Raw genomic sequence first — 20,946 nt, forward strand, 5'->3', positions numbered from 1 at the left:
AAAAAAGAAAACGCGATTTTTTCAGTGATTAAATACAATTACATAATGATAGGAAAAAATTACTGTAAACAATAATATATAAATAAAGCCACTGTATTGTATTTGCCGCTATCATTTAGTTGAAAGTTTGCTCTCTAACTTGATGACCTAAGTTTGATACTCTTGTGTATCCATTATGGTTGTCTCTTTCAAAGTCTCAAAAACTGGAACTAGGTTTCGCCCCAAACCCAAACCTATCCCCATTCCTCTTCAACCTTCTCAGGATAACCAATCTCAGGTAATCAAAAGTTTTTGAATACTAAGTCTTGCTATTTTTTTTATTTTTATTTTTATTAAAGTTTGCGTTTTTCTTGTTATGTTTAATATATTATGGTGTTTCTAATAGTCGTCGTTTTTTTTTTTTATCTATGTGATTTTAGATGAAATAAGGCTATGAACATATAAAAATTGAATTTTTTTATTGTTTTTGTTTTACTTGGCACTCAAGTTAGGGTTTAGGTTTTTACTGATTGTTAAGTTTCATTATTCTTTTGTTGTTGTCGTCAATACAGAGTGATGTTGTTAAAGCCGGTGAAAACATTGATCGGACGCTTAGCTCATCTGAAAAACTTTCAGCAATAGGTTAGTCATTAGAGTTTATTGGTTTCTTAATTTGTGTTTAAATCATTCAATCCTCCTGAGTGTTGTTTAGACATGACAGGCAAGGAAGCTTCTTTTACGCTGAACCTGTACCCGGATGGTTATTCTATTGGAAAACCCTGCAAGGTTTGTCGAAAACCTATTGACACACACCGACATAGATAATAATTTGAGAAAATGATGTAAGTCAATGTAATCGGGGCACACATAATTTGAGGAGTGTCCGTGCTTTATAGTCAAAAACTAGTATAAATATTTTGCTATTGTGGAATCTTTTAGCTCACCAGTTAAGTTTCTATGTTGTGTGATCTATGAATTTTCAGTATGATGCTGCAAATCAGTCGTTACCGAAGTCGTTACTTCCGTATGATAGGTCATCTGAAGCCCTTTTCTCGGTAATTCTCTTGAAATTTAATAATTGTCTTTTGTTCTTTCAGTCTAAACTTTTCCGTTCTAAAACATTATAATTTAGACAATTTTTATGCTACAAGCCGTTTTTATGCGACAGTTTCTGACGAACATTTACTTCAACATATCATATGAAGTGGGACTCAGAAACAAAAAACGAAACAGCTCTTTATTTACAAAACAAGTATTATTTTTGTCACTTCACATTTGGAATATCTTAAGCTGCCTGCTTAAAAAATTCCAATGGAATGGAAAACGGTTTTCTGCAAAACTATAGGTATACAAAGGACTCATAAACTAGAAGATATATAATGCAAACCGTAGTTTAAGTTTCAGTTCAGCTTTTCCATGTAACAGCTAACTAGAATATGTTACTAAGATATAAAAGTATGCTGTCATGTGCAATGATCATGCATAACACAGAGAAAAGGAAAAAACTAGTTCAGTTATAGTAGTTAAGAAGAAAAACATGTACATGTCTCTCATACTTTCCAATGCCAAAAATGTGAAAACTGAAACCTGGTAGCGATTTATTATTTTACTGGTCCAGAAAATAAATAAATACGCAAAAAAACGTCTTTAATACTGCTCTACCATGTAGGGAAAGTACTCTATTTGGCTGATATGCTGTACTCCTTTCAACAAATCGACCCCATGTATCCCACCGCAAACCAACATCAAGTTACTGATACCTATCAGCATAAGAAAGATCTTCAACAAAGAAAACACCAATGTTTTCTTAATTGTTTATCATTTTTTATTTGTCTGCATATGTTAAGTATTTCGTGTATGTACTCACCTTCCTATTTCTGTCATTGTGTGTTTGGAGGCCATTGAGTCAGGTCATTTGCCTGGGGATATTCTGGATGATATACCTGCCAAGTATGTTGACGGAGCACTTATATGCGAGGTGAATCTTATTTATTTTTGGCAAGAAACTTTAAAAGACAACATTTAAATATCTATCTAATGTTTTGTTAAAATTTTAAAAAATAATATAAGATTGCACAAATTTTCCACTGGCATTTAATTTCTTTTGTAGTGTTGACTATTTCAGTTATGCAACACTCCTTGTGCCAGAGGAGCTCTTTCTTATTGACATCTCTTTCTTTTAATTTTGTTTTTCTTCTTTTGATTGTCAACAACTTTAATTTGTCATTTTGTACTCTTAGCATTTTTTTTCTATGCAAATTACTTCTTATTTACCAAATTTTATCACCATTCTATAAATACTATTAATGTTGCATACTGTTTATAAGGTTGAGCTTTGTATCAATTCTGTAACACTCCAGGTGCGTGATTATCGAAGATGCTCTTCTAAAAAGCGAGCTGGCATTGTGTCCGTGGAAAGTTCTCCTACTGTGAATAAAGTATGCCTCAAGATGTCGTTGGAAAATATTGTGAAGGACATCCCATCTTTTACTGATAAGTCTTGGACATACGGAGATATAATGGTGAGTATAGTCACCAATCATGAATGACTAATTCGTATAATTTATTATTTTATTGAGTATTGATCTCACTTAACTATATCCTCATTGATAATAGGAAGTTGAATCAAATATAGTGAAAGCATTACAACCAAACCTTCATCTAGATCCTACTCCAAAGTTGGATCGACTGTGTGAAAATCGACTTCCAACAAAGGTATACAAAAGTTAGATTCTCCTCTGATGTATTTATTGTGTGTGATGTATGCATCCTAATGATTTTGAACTTGTGTTTCAGCTCAATTTGCAGAGGAAGCGATTGAGGAATATCCCAGAGTTTGCTGTCGCTTCTAGTAATAATATCCATGGGATAAAAGTATACATAGATAGAGTGCAAGAGAACACAAAAAGCAGGTTGAATGATTCAAGAATCACTACATCAAATGCTATTGTGAAACAGACTCTTAAAAATTTAGCAGTGCAAAATCTTAATCCAAGCATTGCCAAGAGATCTAAGAAGAACATCCCATCTCTTACTGACAAGTCTCAGACATATGGTGATACATTGGTAAGTGCAATTCACCAATCATGAATTACCAATTCGTATAATTTATTATTTTATAGGGTATCAATCTCGCTTGACTATGTTCTCATTGATAACAGGAAGTTGAATCAAAGATACCGAAAGCATTACAGCCAAACCTTCATCTAGGTCCTACTCCAAAGTTAGATCGACTGTGTGAAAGTCGACTTCCAACACAGGTATAAACAAGTCAGATTTTCCCCTACTGAATTTATTGTGTGTGATTTATGCATCCTAATGATTTGACGTTGTGTTGCAGCTCAATTTTCAGAGAAAGCGATTGAGAATTATTCCAGAGTTGGCCGTCACTTCTAGTAATAAAATCCCTGGGAAAAAAGAATGCATAGATGGTGTGCATGAGAACTCAGATAGCAGGTTCGGTGAGTCGAGAATCACTACATCAAATGCTATTGTGAAACAGACTCTTGAAAATCCAGTAATGCAAAATCTTAATCCAAGCATTGCCATGGGATCTAAGAATATTGTACCATATTCTTCCATTCCAGGCGTTTCTATGATGTCCCATCAATCAAAATATCCAATGGTCGTCGGAACTCCAAGAAGCTTGCAGGAGCACGGTTCAATTTCTGGTATAAAATCATCTGGGGCTTCTGCTGTACAATATGCCATGCATTCATACGCGGATAATCCGAATGCGAGTGTCTCTCTTCATGTAAAAAGAGAGAGTCCAGATAGACAATCATCACGTTTACCGAATATTGCAAAAAGAATGAGGTCTGCTTCCACAGGGGTTGATGCAATGCAGCAAATAGGCTCACATGGTGACGCTCTTCAAGGATCGGATATGAATTGGCAGGATAGATTATTACAGCAACAAGCAATAGCCAGAGGTATTCAATATATTGGGGGTGGCATTCAGAAGTTTCCCCAGCAGGTTTTTGATGGGGGTTTAAATCAAGAGACAGGGGCTATTCAATTTTCTTCTGGTCAGCAAGGCATGAGGTTAGTTGATAAGGTAGACCAATTTGAAATGGAAAGAAAAGATGGTGCAAGGATAAACCGCATTAAAAGTGAGTTCGAAATGTATGCAAGAAATTTATGGCTTCAGCAAAGAATGCCACAACATGCATCCATGAGACCTAATTTCCCACAGAAAGAAGCAAAAAAGGAGGATCAGCTTCAGAAAAGGAAACAAATACAGAGTCCTCGGTTATCTAGTGGGACATTACCTCACTCGCTATTATCTTCAAAATCTGGTGAATTTTCTAATGGTTCAGTTGGACCAAGTTTTGGACCATCTTCAGTGAACAATGCATCAGGAGCATTACAAAAAGAGAAGGCAGCAATGGCTTCACGTACTGCTGCTGTTGGAACTCCATCTTTGACTTATATTGCTAATGATTCTACTCAAAGGCAACAACAGGCACACCTAGCTGCAAAACGGGGATCTAATTCCTTTCCCAAGACCCCATCAATGAGTGGAGTTGCTTCTCCTGATAGTGTTTTTACTGACGTCCTATTCAATGCAAATAGTCCCTCAGTTGGAACCTCAGCTTTTTCTAAGCAAGGTCTTCAAAATATGTTTGAAAGGTTCTCAAAAATCGATATGGTGACAACGAGGTATACTGCTTACATATTAAAACAGCATCTCAACTCAATATTGTTTTTCGTATCCCATGTTTATGATTTCCATTGATTTTTTAAAAGAAAAAAGTAAATTCAAGTATTCTATGGCGGTGATGGAAGGCTTTGACTAGCATTTTAATAAGACAATGTTGTATGGGACAGTTTGGGTTGGGAGGTAGAAAGCCAACACAAGAATAAACTCAATGTAGTATGGATGAGAGTGTTGCATTGGATGACTGTAAATATTAGACGAGGGGAGACGAAATAGGATTGGAGAATGATAACATTAGAGAGAGTTGGGGAGCACCTTTTTTATTTTTAGAAAAAATGATTGAATCTCAACTTTGTTGGTTTAGTTATGTGTGGAGGAGATTCATAGGTTGTATAGTAGGAGAATTGATTATGGAGTGCAGCCTAATCGCTAGAGGCAGAGGAAGACCAAGAAAAACTATAGGCTAAAACTATTAAGAAAGATTTATATTTCAATGGTTTAGTTATTGACGTGATCGATCCATCTAGCCACTCACCTAATGGGATACTGCGTGGTTGTTGTTGTTGTTGTAGCCTTTGCTTCCACTATTGATTCAAAAGTGTTGGGTTCTTATGTTTTCAAATTTCATGATTTTTTTTTTTTACTCTTCTTACATATAACATATGGACTTTTTTTTTGGAATAATATAACCTATGGACTTTTATCAGACATAAACTTCACTCCAAGATGGAAAATCCAGATCCGCCCATTGAAAAGCAGAACACGTATGCACCACAGCATGTGGCATTTCATCTTGCAAATGCAACTAATAACGAGGGATTGATAGATGAGTCCAGTTCTTTGTCAAAGTCACTTATAGTTGGTAGTATGAATGAATGCAAAATGAGAGTGTTAAGCTTCATTTGGAATGAGCGTGTAGTTAAAGGTTTGTTGCAATTTTTGCTCAATCTCTTATTCTTGGCAATATAGTTCTTTCTCTTCCATGTCTGACACTCATTTTCTTCTATAGGACATGTTGTTAATTTAGTTCCCAGGTTCCGAACTAGGATGATAATGGCTGAAAGTCCATCTGGTGGCACAGTAGCTTGGCATTATGGAAACATAGATGAAAGTGATTTCAAAGGCGCAGAAGAGTATCTCCCTACATTATCGAATACTGTAAGATTCATGGCATACATTTTTTTGTGTTATATGTAATTGAGTATTTACATCTGAAGTTAGTTGAACACAAAAGTTTGAGCTGTCATTTACCTTTTTCCATGTGGTCCTCTGTTAAGTTATCCAAACATTAATTTGCTATCTATATTTCTCATAGCATTTATTCTTGACATTGTGGCTTTGACACCTCGAGAAATCCTTTGCCATTTTATCTCATTGTGACCATCAGTTTCATTTCTCCATCTACATTTTGGCCATAATATTTACTTTCACTTCGTCAGCATCCATTTCTTGTTAAAAGGCATAGTTTATTCCCACTTTTTTATTTTGGATACACAGTTTTTGTATGTATCATTTCCTATTATTGTCTCAGCATTAACATGGTGGTGTGTCGGTCATTGTCGACCATGAACTATGAAAGCTATTATAGCACACATATTTGAATTTCTTGTCTTCAAATATATAATAGAAAGGAGTTTCTGCAATTTTATTGCACTGATTTATGTAACCAATTTGTGGACAGCCTTTTGCGGATTTACTTGCTGACCAGTACAGTTCACAGGTATGTTACTCTTTCCGAGAATGAAACATATGCAGGATAAATCTGTCAAATTGTTCTCAGTAGTAAAATATTTGCCTCTTGTAGATGGAACGTGAAGGATATGTTAAGGAAGATGACAGAATCCAACTAAGACCAAACCTTGTGAACCTTCCGTTGGAGCAATATGGAGGACCAATTCCTGAAGGCCCTTGGGCCTTGCAGATGTCCCAAGAATTTCTCTCTGGTGTCTTAATTGAAAACCCTCAGGCCTTGCATATGTCAGAAATTCTCTCTGGTGTCTCAGTTGAAAACCCTCGGGCCTTGCAGATGTCCCAATCATTTTTCTCTGGTGTCTCAATGGCTCAAAGACCACATCGACTAGACTCACAACAACAAGCTGTTCAGAAGAAGCATCAGCTTCAACAAAATCAACACTCGCTCCTTCAACAGCCAAATCCACCGTTCCAGAGATCTTTGCTCAGTGCAAATCAGCTGTCGCATTTAAAAAGGGTTGGACAGAATTCAAACATGCCATTAGGTAATCGCTAGTTTCACCGCCACGGCTCTACCATGGGAGTTCCATTGTTGAGCCAACAAACACATCAGCAAGCAAGCCCTCGGCAGATGAGTCAACGAACTCCGATGAGTCCGCAACAAATGAGGAGCAATTCATGGCATGAGTACTGGTAACCCTGAAGCTTGTCCAGCAAGTTCTCAGTTGAGCTCTGAGGCACTAGGGTCTGTTGGTAGCATAACCAATAGCCCCTATGGACATGCAAGGTGTTAGTAAGAGCAATTCTGTCAACAATGCACAGTGAAACTGCCCAGCCTAGTAGAAAGTTCAAAGTAAATGGATGAAATGACTTGATTATATACACATAAATAAAGCATGTGTTGGGGGAATTAGTTTATGGTGATCTAGAACCAACTCAAGAAGGAATCACATATATTCTGTCGGTTGTATATTGCTTTCTTAATTTTCCCCTACCCTTGTTGATCATCACAGGAATTTTCGGGATATTTAGTTCAAAGCTTAGCACGGGTTATTTGTACTCTGTAGAGCGAACTAAGCATCTTTTGATCATACTAGTAATGCACACAAGTAGTTCAGTAACTTTGCTCACATGTTCAATTTTTAGTTATCTCTTGAATGATTATATAAGTTTAGTTAAGTTGTAAACTTTGTAGCACGGGTATCAATTGCAGTGAAAGCTTGCGATATAAAACACATAATCATAACTTTTAATGAACAAACTGAGCTTGAGTTAGCTTATGATGCTTTCAGAAATGTTCATAAATAGAATCTTTATGCCTGGTTTTTTAACTAAAAAAGCTTTGACTAAGTTTACATACTATACACCAAATCCCGAATTTCGATTGTATACACCCGAACGACTAAGCGGGCAAGATCTGTGAGAAAACCAGTAAAGCATTATAATGTATTTATATCTTAAATAGCTCCATATTGAACTTTTTTTCTGATTGATTTTCATGCTATCCACTACACACTTCGAATCTAACTTGAAGGTCACATTGATTAAAATAAGTCAATAGTCTAGGGAATATCATATAGAAGGGGAACTATTCAAAATCAACAGTTCCTTTTCATGAAGTAGGTGAGTGTTTTTAAATATCATATTATTGTGAGAATTATAGATTCTAAAGTCTTTATGATTATAGTAGTATTGTTGAATGTGAACCTCAATTAAAAGAATATTAAGTTGTAGAATCAATGAAATTTTCTTCCGAAAAATATTAGGAATACCATCCATGTTGCTATTTTAATTTAACGTCATATGGTTGTTTCAATTCTTTCGTTGTGAATCGTTTACCATACATATACATATAATTGATCTTTGGTGTCATCTTGCAACTAATAAAAAGGGATTCATAAATGAGTCTAGTTCTTTCTCTTTGTCAAAGTCACCTATAGTTGGTAGTATGAACGAATGCAGAATGAGAGTGTTAAGCTTCATTTGGAATCAACGTGCAGTTCAAGGTTTGTTGCAATTTTTGCTCAATCTCTTGTTCTTGGCAATATAGTTCTTTCTCTTCCATGTCTGACACTCTTTTCTTCTATATATAGAAAATGTTAATTTAGTTCCCAGTGGCTATGCATTATGGAAATATAGATGAAAGTGATTTCACAGGCGCACAAGAGTATATCCCTACATTATCGAATACTGTAAGATTCATAGCATACATTTTTTGTGTTATATGTATATTGAGTATTTGCATCTGAATTGAGTTGAACGCAAAAGTTTGAGCTGTCATTTACCTTTTTCCATGTGGTCCTCTGTTAAGTTATCCACACATTAATTTGCTATCTATATTTCTCATCGAGTCATTGCTTTTCTTCTTGACTTTGTGGCTTTGACACACCTTCAGGAATAACAAAAAAGTCAGACCAACCTCCTAAACGAGGCTATTTTCTTTATATATAGTATATATAATTATTGTGACTTTTAAATTATAACATTTCATTAATAATAATATCAGTAATACAATGATGGATAATAAAATAAATGTTGGGATTAACCGTTAACACTTAACACAATTTCTTCGGCTAAAGCATGAGCTACCACATCTGCTTATCGTCTGTTGAACTCCACCCGAGAGTTTGTGAATTGTGAAATTCTTATATTTTTTGACAACACCATATAGGAAAATTATTGGGAAAATTGTTTAAGGATATATAATTAGAATAAAAAAAGTCATCCCAAATCTCTTATCCCATTTAATAAGATATTTTTATTAATATTTTAAATAATATTATTTAAGGATAAAATAGTAAATAAAATAGTTTAAATAAAGAGTAAAATAAGTAAGAAAAAAGCTAGTGTAAACTCATTTTTTTTAAAGAGGCGGTGTAAGCTTACGTATTCTCTTTATATATACGAGTTTGAGACAGAAATATTGTCTACTCTTTTTATTGCATAATATGTATAAATTACAAATAATAATTTTATAAATTTTTAATTTTGATTAAAATTATAGGTAGATATATTTTAAACTTTCATATTATAACAAACTATACTTATCTTTTTTCAATGACACAAAACCAAGAACCGAATATTTATAAAAATCAAAACTAAATTCTTCAAATAAAAAAATCAAAACTAATATGGGTTGACAATAATATAACGAATACAATAGAAATTCTTATCTTTTTGAATTACACCAATAATATAACATTTTTATAGCTAAATTTATTTAAAAGTATAATTAAAAGTAAAAAAGACACTCTAAAACATGTATTCTCTTTGTATATAGTATAAATACAAAGTAACTTGAGAACATGTGGTTCCGGTGGCAATTAATGCGTAGTCAGACAAAAAAATTATGGTTAAATAAGTAAACAGTCCCCCTTAATATATCATCATTTGATTTTAGTCCCTTAAAATATTCATCTATGAAATTAGTCCATGTTCTCAATGTAGAGCAGAGATTAATTTAATGGATAAAAAATTTTAAAGGGACCAAAAGACTAAGGAATATGTTAGAGGAACTAAAATAAAATGTTGGTCTATTTAGGAGGACTATTTACTTATTTAACCCAAAAAATTAAATCATTTACCTGAAAATCTATCTTAATTGGATTCCCTCAGTATGGTTTCTAAGAGCATGTGTTTCTCAATGCAGGTAGACCGAAAGGGAGAAGAGATAGTAACTTGTGAGGTGTAGCTGTGTGTAACGAGTGTTTATGCAAGATTTTCTTACAAGCTTAATAGACCAATCAGTGTTTTTGGATAATGAAGAATATATATAAATAAGACTATACGTGAAGAATTAGTTGCTGTACTAGTGATAAAAAATTGTAGTGAATTTTTTGGAAGTAGTTTCTTGAACTCTCAATGTTGAATTCCTTTGTCTGTTTTCTTTTAGTATTTTGTTTTTATATTAAACAATCCTCACATAATGATTATTTCAAATAGTTGATAAATTATTTTCTATCTTTATGAAGAATTGTAAAACATGAAGAGATTGAGAATATGATATAGCTTGAGGAGGCAAGTATAAAGAATTCATTGTAAGTTGATCAACTTGGTGAAGAATTCTTCAGACAAATGAACTGAATGGATGGTTGAGTGTGTGAACCAAGATGAATATCTTGTCATTTTTGTATTCCTTAATCTCTTTAGTTTAATGTATATGTTCTGTCAGCGTAAATTAATTGTATACCGACATTCAATATGAATCAACTACTTCTTCACGTCATATATACCATTAAAGTGGGGTGTAGTGGAGTGATTTGACGGAATACACAGTTGGTATCGAATGACAAGTGCAAATTTATTTTGCTGTTTCAACGAGGAAATCCTAATAAAGAATGTAACATAATTAAACATGGCAAAAAGAAACAAAGGAAAATAGGGAAGTAACCTCCAAATATGAAAAATATCCACCCAAAATACAATTGCAAAAAAAAAAAATAACAACTTCTGAAAGCACAGGAAATATCCAATAAAAATTAAATATAATACAACCAGCGACAAAACTAGAACTTCTAAGTAACCTTCCCATAAAAGCTACATTTTCTGGTTCTCATTTACATTAACAAAATACATGCCCCGTGTAAATTAAAATCCTGAGGAAATCTGTTTGATTCTAAATGGTCTAATAGCCTGTTTGGTTTGGCGGTATATGTGCTAAACTACGTCTCAAAGAGCAATAGCCGTGAAAAGACAGAAGCTAGAAATCATGGCTTTCACGTCAATGTGATTTTCTGCCGCGATTTCTCATATTGCGCCACACCAAACACTCACTAAGCCTCTAAGGACTAGTAATTCTGCTAAAGAACATAAAGTAACAACCAATCTTCCACCCCAAGTGCTAAAAGACATAAAAGTCCTTAATCTGAGACATGACCATATGTTGTTCTTACATAAGGACTCAAAGGGCTCAATGCTAATGGTGACAAGCTTCCTCTTCTATTCCTTTGATTGCTCACATATGGACTCAAAGGACTCAATGGAAATGGTGACAATCTACCTCGTATCTTCAAAGAACTATCCATATCCGAAGCATGGCAGCATCTTCTGGCGTATGACCTTGAAGGACTCATTGGAGGTGTTGAAATGAACCCTTTTTGCATCCTCACAATGCTGTTGTTAGTACTATTGACACGTCTTATTCGTGTTGGACTCGAAGAAGAATTCATCGTTAGTTGTGATTTTTTTGTCTTTAACCTGTTAAATGGTGATTGGTCTCTTGTTTTCAGATTTAAACTAGGCTTAGAATCGGAGACATTGCCTCCATGTATTTTTTTTCTAACTGAGCTTGAAGTTGACACTGATGCTGACTGATTCCCTTTGTTAATATTGGATTTCCTCTCAGATTCTGAGACTTTTGGAGGCCTTCTTTTAACTGGGGTTATAAAACTTGATGTCAATGATGACTGGTTCACCTTATTTGTCCTTGAAACCCGACCAGATAATGTTGGTGGTAATGATTTTGTTGCTTGCAGTTTAGGCGTTCCTGTTTCAATCAATTCAATACATAATCAGTTCATGACATTCACCACCATTAATCTAAGTATCAAAAGCACCATGACACGACGTAAAAATAACACTTAATCCTAAGCATTTCCACGTTTCCAAAATCTATTGCTTTTCTAACGCTGTGTCTTGTGTCTGACACATGACACATGTTGGTCTCTAACTAATACCGACACATATAAGTATATTCAATGAATTCCTTTTTCTCAAGTTTTTATTGGTGTCGACATGTTGGTGTCATATCTAGTATCCATACTTCTCAGTTTCTAATCTCTTATTGGCACGAGGACTATTAGTAATAAGCATAATAATGCATAGCATAAAAGGCCATTCGAAAACTATATATATATATATATATATATATATATATATATATATATATATATATATATATATATATATATATATATATAGCAGGTGAAAAATTGAGATAACAATAAAATTAAACTGACCTTGGTCTTTCTTTGGCTTCATTTGTGATGGTTTCTTTATTGTAACTTTCTTCTTTGATGGGGCATCATAAAAAATAGACTGTGTGTCACCAGAAATTGATTTTGGATAGGTTACCAGATCTTTAATTATGGATGCATCAATATCTTCAAAAACTGTGCTTTGGTCATCACTTTCTTCGCTACGAACAGTAGCCACATCCTTTGTTGGCTCAGACTCACTACCCTTATTATCTATAGTTGGAATAGTAATATTACTCATATTCTGATTATTAATCTTCCCTTTTTCAACAACTTTATAAGCAAACATTTCATAAGGTATTTGTGAAACAAATGACATATTATATGTCCTCTCCATTGGAAAACTCTTGAGAAAAATTCCTTCAATGTCACAACAATCTACAGGTGGGTTCTGAAGTTCAAGCTGATTTAGTTCAGGATTGATCAAAACATACTCAGTGTTCATTGAAAGAAACTTTTTGATGTAGCGCAAAATCCTACAAATAGACGAGAAACTAGGACGCTGAGACGGATCAGTTTGCCAACATTTTTTGATCAAACTCACAAGATATTTTGGCGAACGATATGGAAACAAAGGTCTCTCTCCTGCTTTGATATTTTGGTTGGTTCTAATCCCTTGAAGATGATTGTCCTCAAAAGGAATTTTCCCTGTCAACAACTCAAAACATATCATACCAAAGCTATATGCATCGGCTTTCTCTGAGTACTTACAAGAGGTAAAAGCATTTTTCATTTGTTCTAGCTCAGTTAAAACCTCAGGTGCATACCAAATTATAGGGTTAATCTCTTCACCAATTGGATTATGTGTCGGTGAGGATCTAGAAGCATTATAAATTTCACCATTTTCAACAGATGACAACCCAAATCCAACAACTTTTGCTTGAAAATAACCTTCTTGTGAGTTTCTAGCTCTTAGTAGGATATTACATGGATTAAGGTTTCCATGGTAAATGTTTTTGGAGTGGAGATATTCAATGCCTCTAGCCATTTGAAGCATGAGATCAACCACTACAGGTATAGAGAACAAAATCTGTCTCCTTGGACCACAATTCTCTCTCATGTATGTCCACAAATCCTTGTTCATCAACTCCGTCACGAGAGAAAACTCTTTCTTCTCTTCGTCATAAAAACCACATAGATATTGCAATATGTTTGGGTGAGAAAGTGATAACAAATTGGAAATCTCATTTTCATAAGCTTCTCTCTCCCCAAGAAAATGCCTCAGAGCAAAACTTTGTCCTAACCATTGAATTTCCTTAAATTCCTTCCCCCTTCCCAATCTTCTCCTCACTTGGTAATCTTTGGATCCTAACAAAACACCAATTGGCCACAATACTTTATCATTACTGTTTTTGTGATTAGTTTTATCTGAATTACCATTCATCAATTTCTTCAACAACATATCTGCAAAATGTTGATCATTCTTTGAATAAGTGAGTTTGGAAGAACCTTTTTTCTCTCTGAGTGCTTCTATGAGCCTCCACCTATCTTCTCTCCAAGCATTCTCCAATTGCTTGCAAATTTCTTTTGGAACCAAATATTGTTTGCCAAATCTCCACTGAAAAAGTTTTGGATCATTCCATTCCACATCATATTTTCTTGCAAGCATCAATTTCTTCTTCGAATTCTCATCCTGATCCAACCCTGACATCTCCCCGGCATTTTCAATCGCTTCAATAACCGCAGGGAAATAGCAAAGCAAGTTGTGAATGTGAAACTCAACACATTCTCTGTTCTGAGAAAGTGTGAGTGCTTTTCCTGACCAATCTTTTGAATCCAAACAATGCTTAATGTATAGTTCGCCTTCTTTGAAAACCCTTGATAGCTCTCTAAGAGGACATTCAAGAGGCTTCCATTTTGTAGTTCTGTCTTCAAGCTTCAGATTCTGCCTTATCTCATCTGCGATTGTATCGAATGCTAGAGTAAATATGTCGTGGAGCAAACAACATTGTCGTTGATTGATTTGAATTTCGTCGCTTAAAACCATTAGCGCTTTTAGACTTCCAAGAACCTCACCAATGTGCCGGAGCTGTTCCATTCCGGCACTTTCAATTTGTTGAAAATCAAAACAAAAACCTAAAATCACCAAGCAAAACCAAAATCAACAAAAAGCATCAATATATAAACATGAAAACACACAGTGTATATGTATATTTTTAATGTGATCATGAATTTGACTCAAAGTTAGACACGGTTAACGTTTTAAATAAAAGTATGCAACTTTTGTGTTACCGCGACGTATCAAAGCATTTAATATATCTATGATGATTGCAATGTAGTTACGATTAAGGCCGCATTTGACTGCAATTCTATACAATTTCAATAATTACAATTGCGACCGCAATCTAAAACCTTGGACGTGATGATAATGAAAAAAATTATGAATCCATGAAATAGTACCTGGTGTGTGAAATCTTTCGTTCGATATGTGACCAATTCGAAAAGTGTTTAATAACCTTGATGATTGTAGAAGATTTGGGAATCTCAAAGAGAAGATACCAAATTGAAGCCAATCTAATAAAGGAAAAAGCCATTGAATTGAAGCGTGAGATAAAAGAAAAGAAAATAATTGAAATCATCACAAAATAATATAAAAACCAAATACATAAAAAAATATTACCCTTTGTTAGATGGTAAATTAAAGAAGGAAGAAAAGAAGAAGAATGTAAGAGAATTAAGGGGGAGAGGAGAGGGATTAAGATTTAGAACTTGTTTGGATTGCAAGGTGGTATGACGAAGAATTTGACAAGTTAAGCTGTACAAGTCAAAATATATAAACAAACATTTAAGATAAAAAGGAAAACGGAAAATTTGTGGCAGGTTTGTTGAGGAATTGGAATATGTTACTAGAATAATAATTTAATAATTAATGTTGATGTAGCCAGCAAACAAGGATAATGAGGCAGTTTTGTTTTTGTTTCATAACGTTGTTGCATGGAGAAATGCAAATGGGGGTTGCATTTCTCCGTTGTTCCCGCAAGTTTGGTAGAAATCACATTGATTCATATATATATATAATGCCATGCATAATAAAATGTGGATGTGGTGGTCGTTGACTCATTGAAAAAGAAAAAAAAAATTAGAATTTTGATGCTACTTTTTCATTTAACGCCAGCTTAGACAAACCGCCAACAGATATGCACTTTCTCCCTCTCAAATCTCAACTACGTCGCTTTCATGCTCATATTGTCTAACTAACAAGAGAAACATTAAGCCAAGATAATTTGAATGAAATAGGGAAATATCTCTTTCTGCTTGGTTAGGGGCCCAAGATTTGAATTTAAATTTGAGAAAATAACAATATTAAATCTATTGTGTTTTTACACAACTCAAATTATTAGTGTCTGCAGTTATGCAAAAAAAATATTCAGTTCACACGAAAAAAACATCAAGAGAAATATTTATGTACTGTTACAAAACAAATGTACTTCTCTAAAATAGGGGTTATCGAAAAGCAATTTGGAGATTTCGAGACAATATTATTTGAATAAAAAATAAAATCATATATTGTTCGGTTTGGATAATTTCTTTTTAAAATTCGATCGGTTTTCTATTGATCCAAATTACTATTGCAAAAATTTACATTAATATTATATACTTTCGGCAAAATAACATATTTGATACAAAATGTAACATATAGTAAACTAAAAAAAAAAATATTGATACAAAATAACATTTATACTTTACTATTTCTAAACAAATGTACTTCTTTAAATTAGGGTGCTCGAAGTACATTTTAGAGGTTTTTAGACAAAATATCATCTGAATAAAAAATTAAATCACATATTGTTCGGTTTGTATAATTTCTTTTTAAAATTGCATCTATTTTTCAGTTGGTCCAAATTACAACGGTAAAAAGTTATATTAAGACTAATATAATAATATTATAAAGTTTCAACAAAGATACACATTTGATGCTGATCTGAAGTGATTAGAAGAACGACTTCCGTGTGCAATGTAATTTGTTTGGAAATGAGGTGGTATCCTGTAAAAGGCACTCTGACGTTCAAGTCAGTACATGAGGAAAAAGAAGAAGTTTAAGGTAGAATAATCCTATCTTGGAGGATGTTGAGAGTCCTCTTTTATAGTGAGAAAGTGGGGATCCCCAAAGTAAAGAGTGAAGAGTCGTTGAAATGTGGTCACAGAAGACGGAATTTGTAACCATCAACGTTGGTAGTTGTTCCCTATGAAGTGCGGGAAGCGTTATGAATTGTAGGAATTCTAAGCTCCTATTTGTCGGAGTTCCGAGTTCTTAACAGAGGGTGAAGATAGTACTAAGGACCAAATGTGTATTTTTTGGGGCCCAACATATGAGAATAACAAGCACTGCACATATATTTCTCTTGACATTTCATATTACCACCCTTCAAGTTTGCAGAAGACTCTACGCAATGCTTAAGTTAACTTTAGTTCTCTAGGTGTGTTTGGTTTGCAAAACAGCAAGTACTGGACAGAACAGTACAAGATAGAACAGTACAACACAAGGCAGAACAACACAGGATAAATTTTTTATGGCATTGAGTAATTTTTTGTTTTGTACGATTTTTGAGGGACAAAATGTTATTTTGGTATTTTAGACAACTTGTACGTGGGACAAAAAGTTGTGCTGTGGTTTGGTGAGGGACAAAAATATGAGTTTTTGTCCTGTCACTTGCCTCCAGTTTGTCCTATACCTTAAACAGTTTTACAAATCAAACACTGAACAACTAGAGTTGTCCTGTCCTGTCCTTCATTTTTTAGCAAATCAAACGCACCCTAATATATGTTTAGCCGGTGATTACCGAACAATACTACAAGTACAAAATTATTCAAATTTTATATGAGTAGTATTTTTTTTAAAGAATTACGTATGTAATAATGTTTAACGTCGATAAAAAAAGTGTTCAAAATCGTACTAAACTCTATCTACTCCGATTGTGGAGGTGCATTTGAATTTAGCACCATTGTTTCTAGCGTGACCATACTAAAATAAAATAAAGGTGATTTATTCTTGAATATTTTTTATTTTATTTCTCATTTATTAAGATTCTTTTAATTAAAGCAAATGGTAAATTGTGCCCTTAAGAACATATATTAAGAAACTCATTATATAAATAAACGTATCAAAAATCATACGTTTGACTTTTTAAAAATTAAAATGTTAAGTTTTTCGATATAAAATTGTTGTTTTTTTATTCCTTAACATGTAGCTTTAGAGAATAAGTTAACATAATTATGATCAAAGATGGGTTAATTAATGATATGGGTTCATTTTCTCTGTAAAAAAACACTATAAAGCGGTCAAAGATGATTAATATGTGGGACTGATTTCTGACTATGGTCACAATTTGTGAATGAAACAATATTGATTTAGCTGGATAAGACGTGTCAAATGGGGACCAAACCAAATCACCATGTTGACACTTGCACAAACAAAGGCAAGAAATCATTGGACATATGCTACGTGTACGGCTAAGATTTAATGTTCAGGGGACCTCAAAATAATAGAAAATCCTCCGTATTTTTGGCTTTTTCCGGTTTTGTGTACGGGTTAGGGTGTGTCATGTGTAACGAGTTGATCATTACCTTGTGACATGTTTCTTATTGAAAGAGCAAATTAATTAAGGCATCAATTTTAATAGATACAGTGTAGGGGACCAAATCTGGTTGAGAATGTGAATACTGTAAAAAAAAAAACCAACACTGCTTAAGTAGTAAGCACCAAGTGGGTTTGATTATACGTTAGAGTTTAAAAAATCTTAGTTGTATTGTAGATAAGACAATTATGCAGGCCAGGGTTTTTTCTCAGAATATATCAAACATCCCATCCTCGATCTACAAGAAAGTGACATTACATATCAAATGTGGCACCGATGTAGACATGCCACAATAGGATCATTAACTATCATAACTTTGCACATGATGACTTTAATCTGTGGTGTAAAACATATGTTTTGCAATGAGAGATTGCATAGATTTGTCTCAATGAACAAAGAAAAAGACGTATGTGTCGAGATTGTAAAAAGCATGTTTGCTAAGTGTGTGGATCATGGTCCATGCATGCAGGATGAGGTGTACAACTGCGTTCATGGATGGTATTGAATGTATATATCACCTATATGGAGGTTATTACTACATAAACTGAGATATTTGTGTGGTGCTGAGTCCCCATCAGCGGAACATATCTTTGCATAGAGTATTTTTTTTGCCTAGAGAACCTAATGAAAGCTATCTTCCAACAGGTGTTTTCACTAAAATTTGAGTAATGCATGGAACCAATTATCTCTTATATTAGGAATCTTTGAAGTAGTGCATGAAAGCTATTTCTTTTTTCCTTAATTAAAAATTCTTAAAGAGTATGTTTAAGTTTTGCTTGCGAGTTTGGAGGGAAAAGGAAGGGAGAGTTTTGAAAATAAGGAAGAAGCGAGACTTTGGAAGGTTTGTTTTTCTTCGTAACATAAAATTATCCTCATTTTGTAAACTAAAAAATTGTGTTAGACGAAGGTTTTTAGAGTTTTGGAGGTTTAATATTAACTATTTAAAATTAATCTATGTTGTTATAATATTCTTCAAATAAAAAATACATTAATCATAGTCATTAATTTATCATTCTATAAAAAAAAGGGACTTCTATGGTACACCCGTATAGTATCCACCAACAAATATTTTTTTAAATTGCTATGGATGCTGGAATTTGAAAATAGTTGCAGTATTTGAATTCAGTATTTTACAACAAGATCGATCAAGATTTTAATTTTTATGTTTAGCACAATTATAATAGATAGATATTGTTCTTGGACAAATATAAATATCTTTGTAATCGTTTGTTAAGTTCGAAGATCTTCTCAGGTTTGGATTGCGGAACTATACCCCTCAACATAAATGTATCTTGTATATAAAAAAAGATATTGCTCTTGTCATTAATTTTTTTTTTCCATTTTTAAAAATTATATATAAGTTAGCCATCCACCTTCTGAGAAACATGAAAACACTCATGAACTCCCAGCCTAGCATGGTCCACAAAATGAAATATTCATATGCCATGCTACTAAGAATTTCTGCTTTTCTTTGAGCTAGTGCCATAAAAAGTAGTATCATGTTCAAGCATATCATCGTGCCACTTGCTCCCTTCTGCTGGTGTCAGAAATTTGGTTCAATATCCAAAGACCGAAACGATTTTCATGTTGCTTTCAGTCTCAATTCCATGTGCCACTTGACTTGTTAGAGATCCCTGTCTTGTTTTTTCTTTTGCTTTTATTGGGAGCAGGCCTTAAATTTGGCCAAAACAAAATATAAAGACGCAAAAGGACCTCATTGGTTATTCAAGTTTTGGCTTTTGAGGGAACCAAAAGTTCTGGCGTTTTCTTTTGTTTTATTTTTCTGTCCACACCCATATTAGCTTCTTAATTACTAGTTCATCACAAAATTAAAAAGGAGAATATCCTTTTCATTTTAGTTTTTTCGTACTAACTTGATGTGATCGGAACTTTTAGGAGCCTAAAGAAGAAATACGTTTCATCTTTCAAATGAATCCCTAACTATATTAGTCGGTGAGGATGGACTATGTCACAACTCACGATATTTCAAAAACAAAATTCGACATCAACATTGCATGTATATGTGATCTACGATTTTCATATTTTTTCTCTCATTCAGCAATTTTTACACCACACATTCTAATTATATTTTATACAATGTCAAATATGATATTTGACTTATGTACTTATATATTGTTTTCGATTTTAATCATGTTCTCTCTCTTCCTCTCTCATCAATTTTGAAACCATACTACACATATTTTAACTACAATGTAATATGATGTACAACTCAGACACACACACACACACACACACACACACACACACATATATATATATATATATATATATTTTAATATTGTTTTGTTTTGTCTCATCAATTATAACACCATACACACGCAAGTTGTATTTTATATGATGTCTAATTTTAGTGTGTTTAAATATCACGTCTCATTTAACTTAGCCATGACAAATAGACAATGGATAATGTTGAGGGTGAATCTTTCCTCACATGTCCACCCTCAAATCCATGTAAAGTTCTCTATTCTTTCCCCAAACTATAATCAATCATTAATATCTCATTTAAAAATTGTTTAAGTGTTTTAATACTTCATCTTAGAGTTGGGTATATGTATCGGGGCACGCAAATCGACCCATTTAATCCACGACTTGCATGGGATAGAGTCTAATTTTGTTCATCCATTTACATTTTAGTTCACCTGGATTGGACAACAAGATTTGCAGTTTATATTTACAGAATTGTGGATTGGTTTGCGACTCGTATATCCATTTTTTTTAATTTTATATAAAAAAAATCTACTACACTCATTGTCCAAGATTGTTTGTTATATTGAGGGGAAAAAAAAAACCCGAAGGTTGTACAAAAACCCGATGAGGATTTCGCAATCCATTCGTCGTAGATACATGAAAGCTTGATAGTTCTACCCAAAAACCACGGTTTATAGGAGAACTTTATCTAATTCACCAATTACTAAACATTTGTTGGAGAAAATAACATCATTAAGCAAGTTCTAAATCAATCACACAACCGAATATCAAATGAATGTGAACCCTTATTGATGCAAATGTTCATTATCAAAAGACCAAAATGCCAACACAACAA

The 20,946-nt window shown here is 33.6% G+C and overlaps 2 protein-coding genes across 2 annotated transcripts; one reads left to right on the forward strand and one right to left on the reverse strand.

Annotated features, from left to right (window-relative positions):
- Window positions 1-175: 175 nt before the first annotated feature.
- Window positions 176-7,518, forward strand: LOC11427487 (protein PHYTOCHROME-DEPENDENT LATE-FLOWERING). Its single transcript, XM_024784121.2, has 12 exons — window positions 176-277; window positions 552-621; window positions 692-765; window positions 963-1,034; window positions 1,877-1,957; window positions 2,340-2,501; window positions 2,596-2,694; window positions 3,320-4,641; window positions 5,347-5,564; window positions 5,649-5,797; window positions 6,321-6,359; window positions 6,444-7,518. Exons 1-12 carry the CDS (start codon window positions 176-178, stop codon window positions 6,885-6,887), a joined length of 2,832 nt encoding a protein of 943 aa, XP_024639889.1. The 3' UTR covers window positions 6,888-7,518.
- A 3,317-nt stretch (window positions 7,519-10,835) lies between these two features.
- On the reverse strand, window positions 10,836-14,372 carry LOC11437199 (probable serine/threonine-protein kinase DDB_G0268876). The gene is made up of 2 exons (XM_003610974.3): window positions 12,289-14,372; window positions 10,836-11,816 (listed from the first exon to the last, which is right to left on the reverse strand). Exons 1-2 carry the CDS (start codon window positions 14,342-14,344, stop codon window positions 11,191-11,193), a joined length of 2,682 nt encoding a protein of 893 aa, XP_003611022.1. The 5' UTR covers window positions 14,345-14,372; the 3' UTR covers window positions 10,836-11,190.
- Window positions 14,373-20,946: the final 6,574 nt, after the last annotated feature.

Source organism: Medicago truncatula, chromosome 5 (assembly GCF_003473485.1).
Source record: "Medicago truncatula cultivar Jemalong A17 chromosome 5, MtrunA17r5.0-ANR, whole genome shotgun sequence".
NCBI lineage: Eukaryota > Viridiplantae > Streptophyta > Magnoliopsida > Fabales > Fabaceae > Medicago > Medicago truncatula.

Excerpts from the sequence above, each read along its gene's own strand:
- LOC11427487 (XM_024784121.2), top strand. The coding sequence starts at position 176 with ATGGTTGTCTCTTTCAAAGTCTCAAAAACTGGAACTAGGTTTCGCCCC. Across the intron at positions 278-551 it reads CTCAGGATAACCAATCTCAG|AGTGATGTTGTTAAAGCCGG; the intron begins GTAATCAAAAGT and ends TCGTCAATACAG. Across the intron at positions 766-962 it reads CTATTGGAAAACCCTGCAAG|TATGATGCTGCAAATCAGTC; the intron begins GTTTGTCGAAAA and ends ATGAATTTTCAG.
- LOC11437199 (XM_003610974.3), bottom strand. The coding sequence starts at position 14,344 with ATGGAACAGCTCCGGCACATTGGTGAGGTTCTTGGAAGTCTAAAAGCG. Across the intron at positions 11,817-12,288 it reads GAAGCCAAAGAAAGACCAAG|GAACGCCTAAACTGCAAGCA; the intron begins GTCAGTTTAATT and ends TGATTGAAACAG.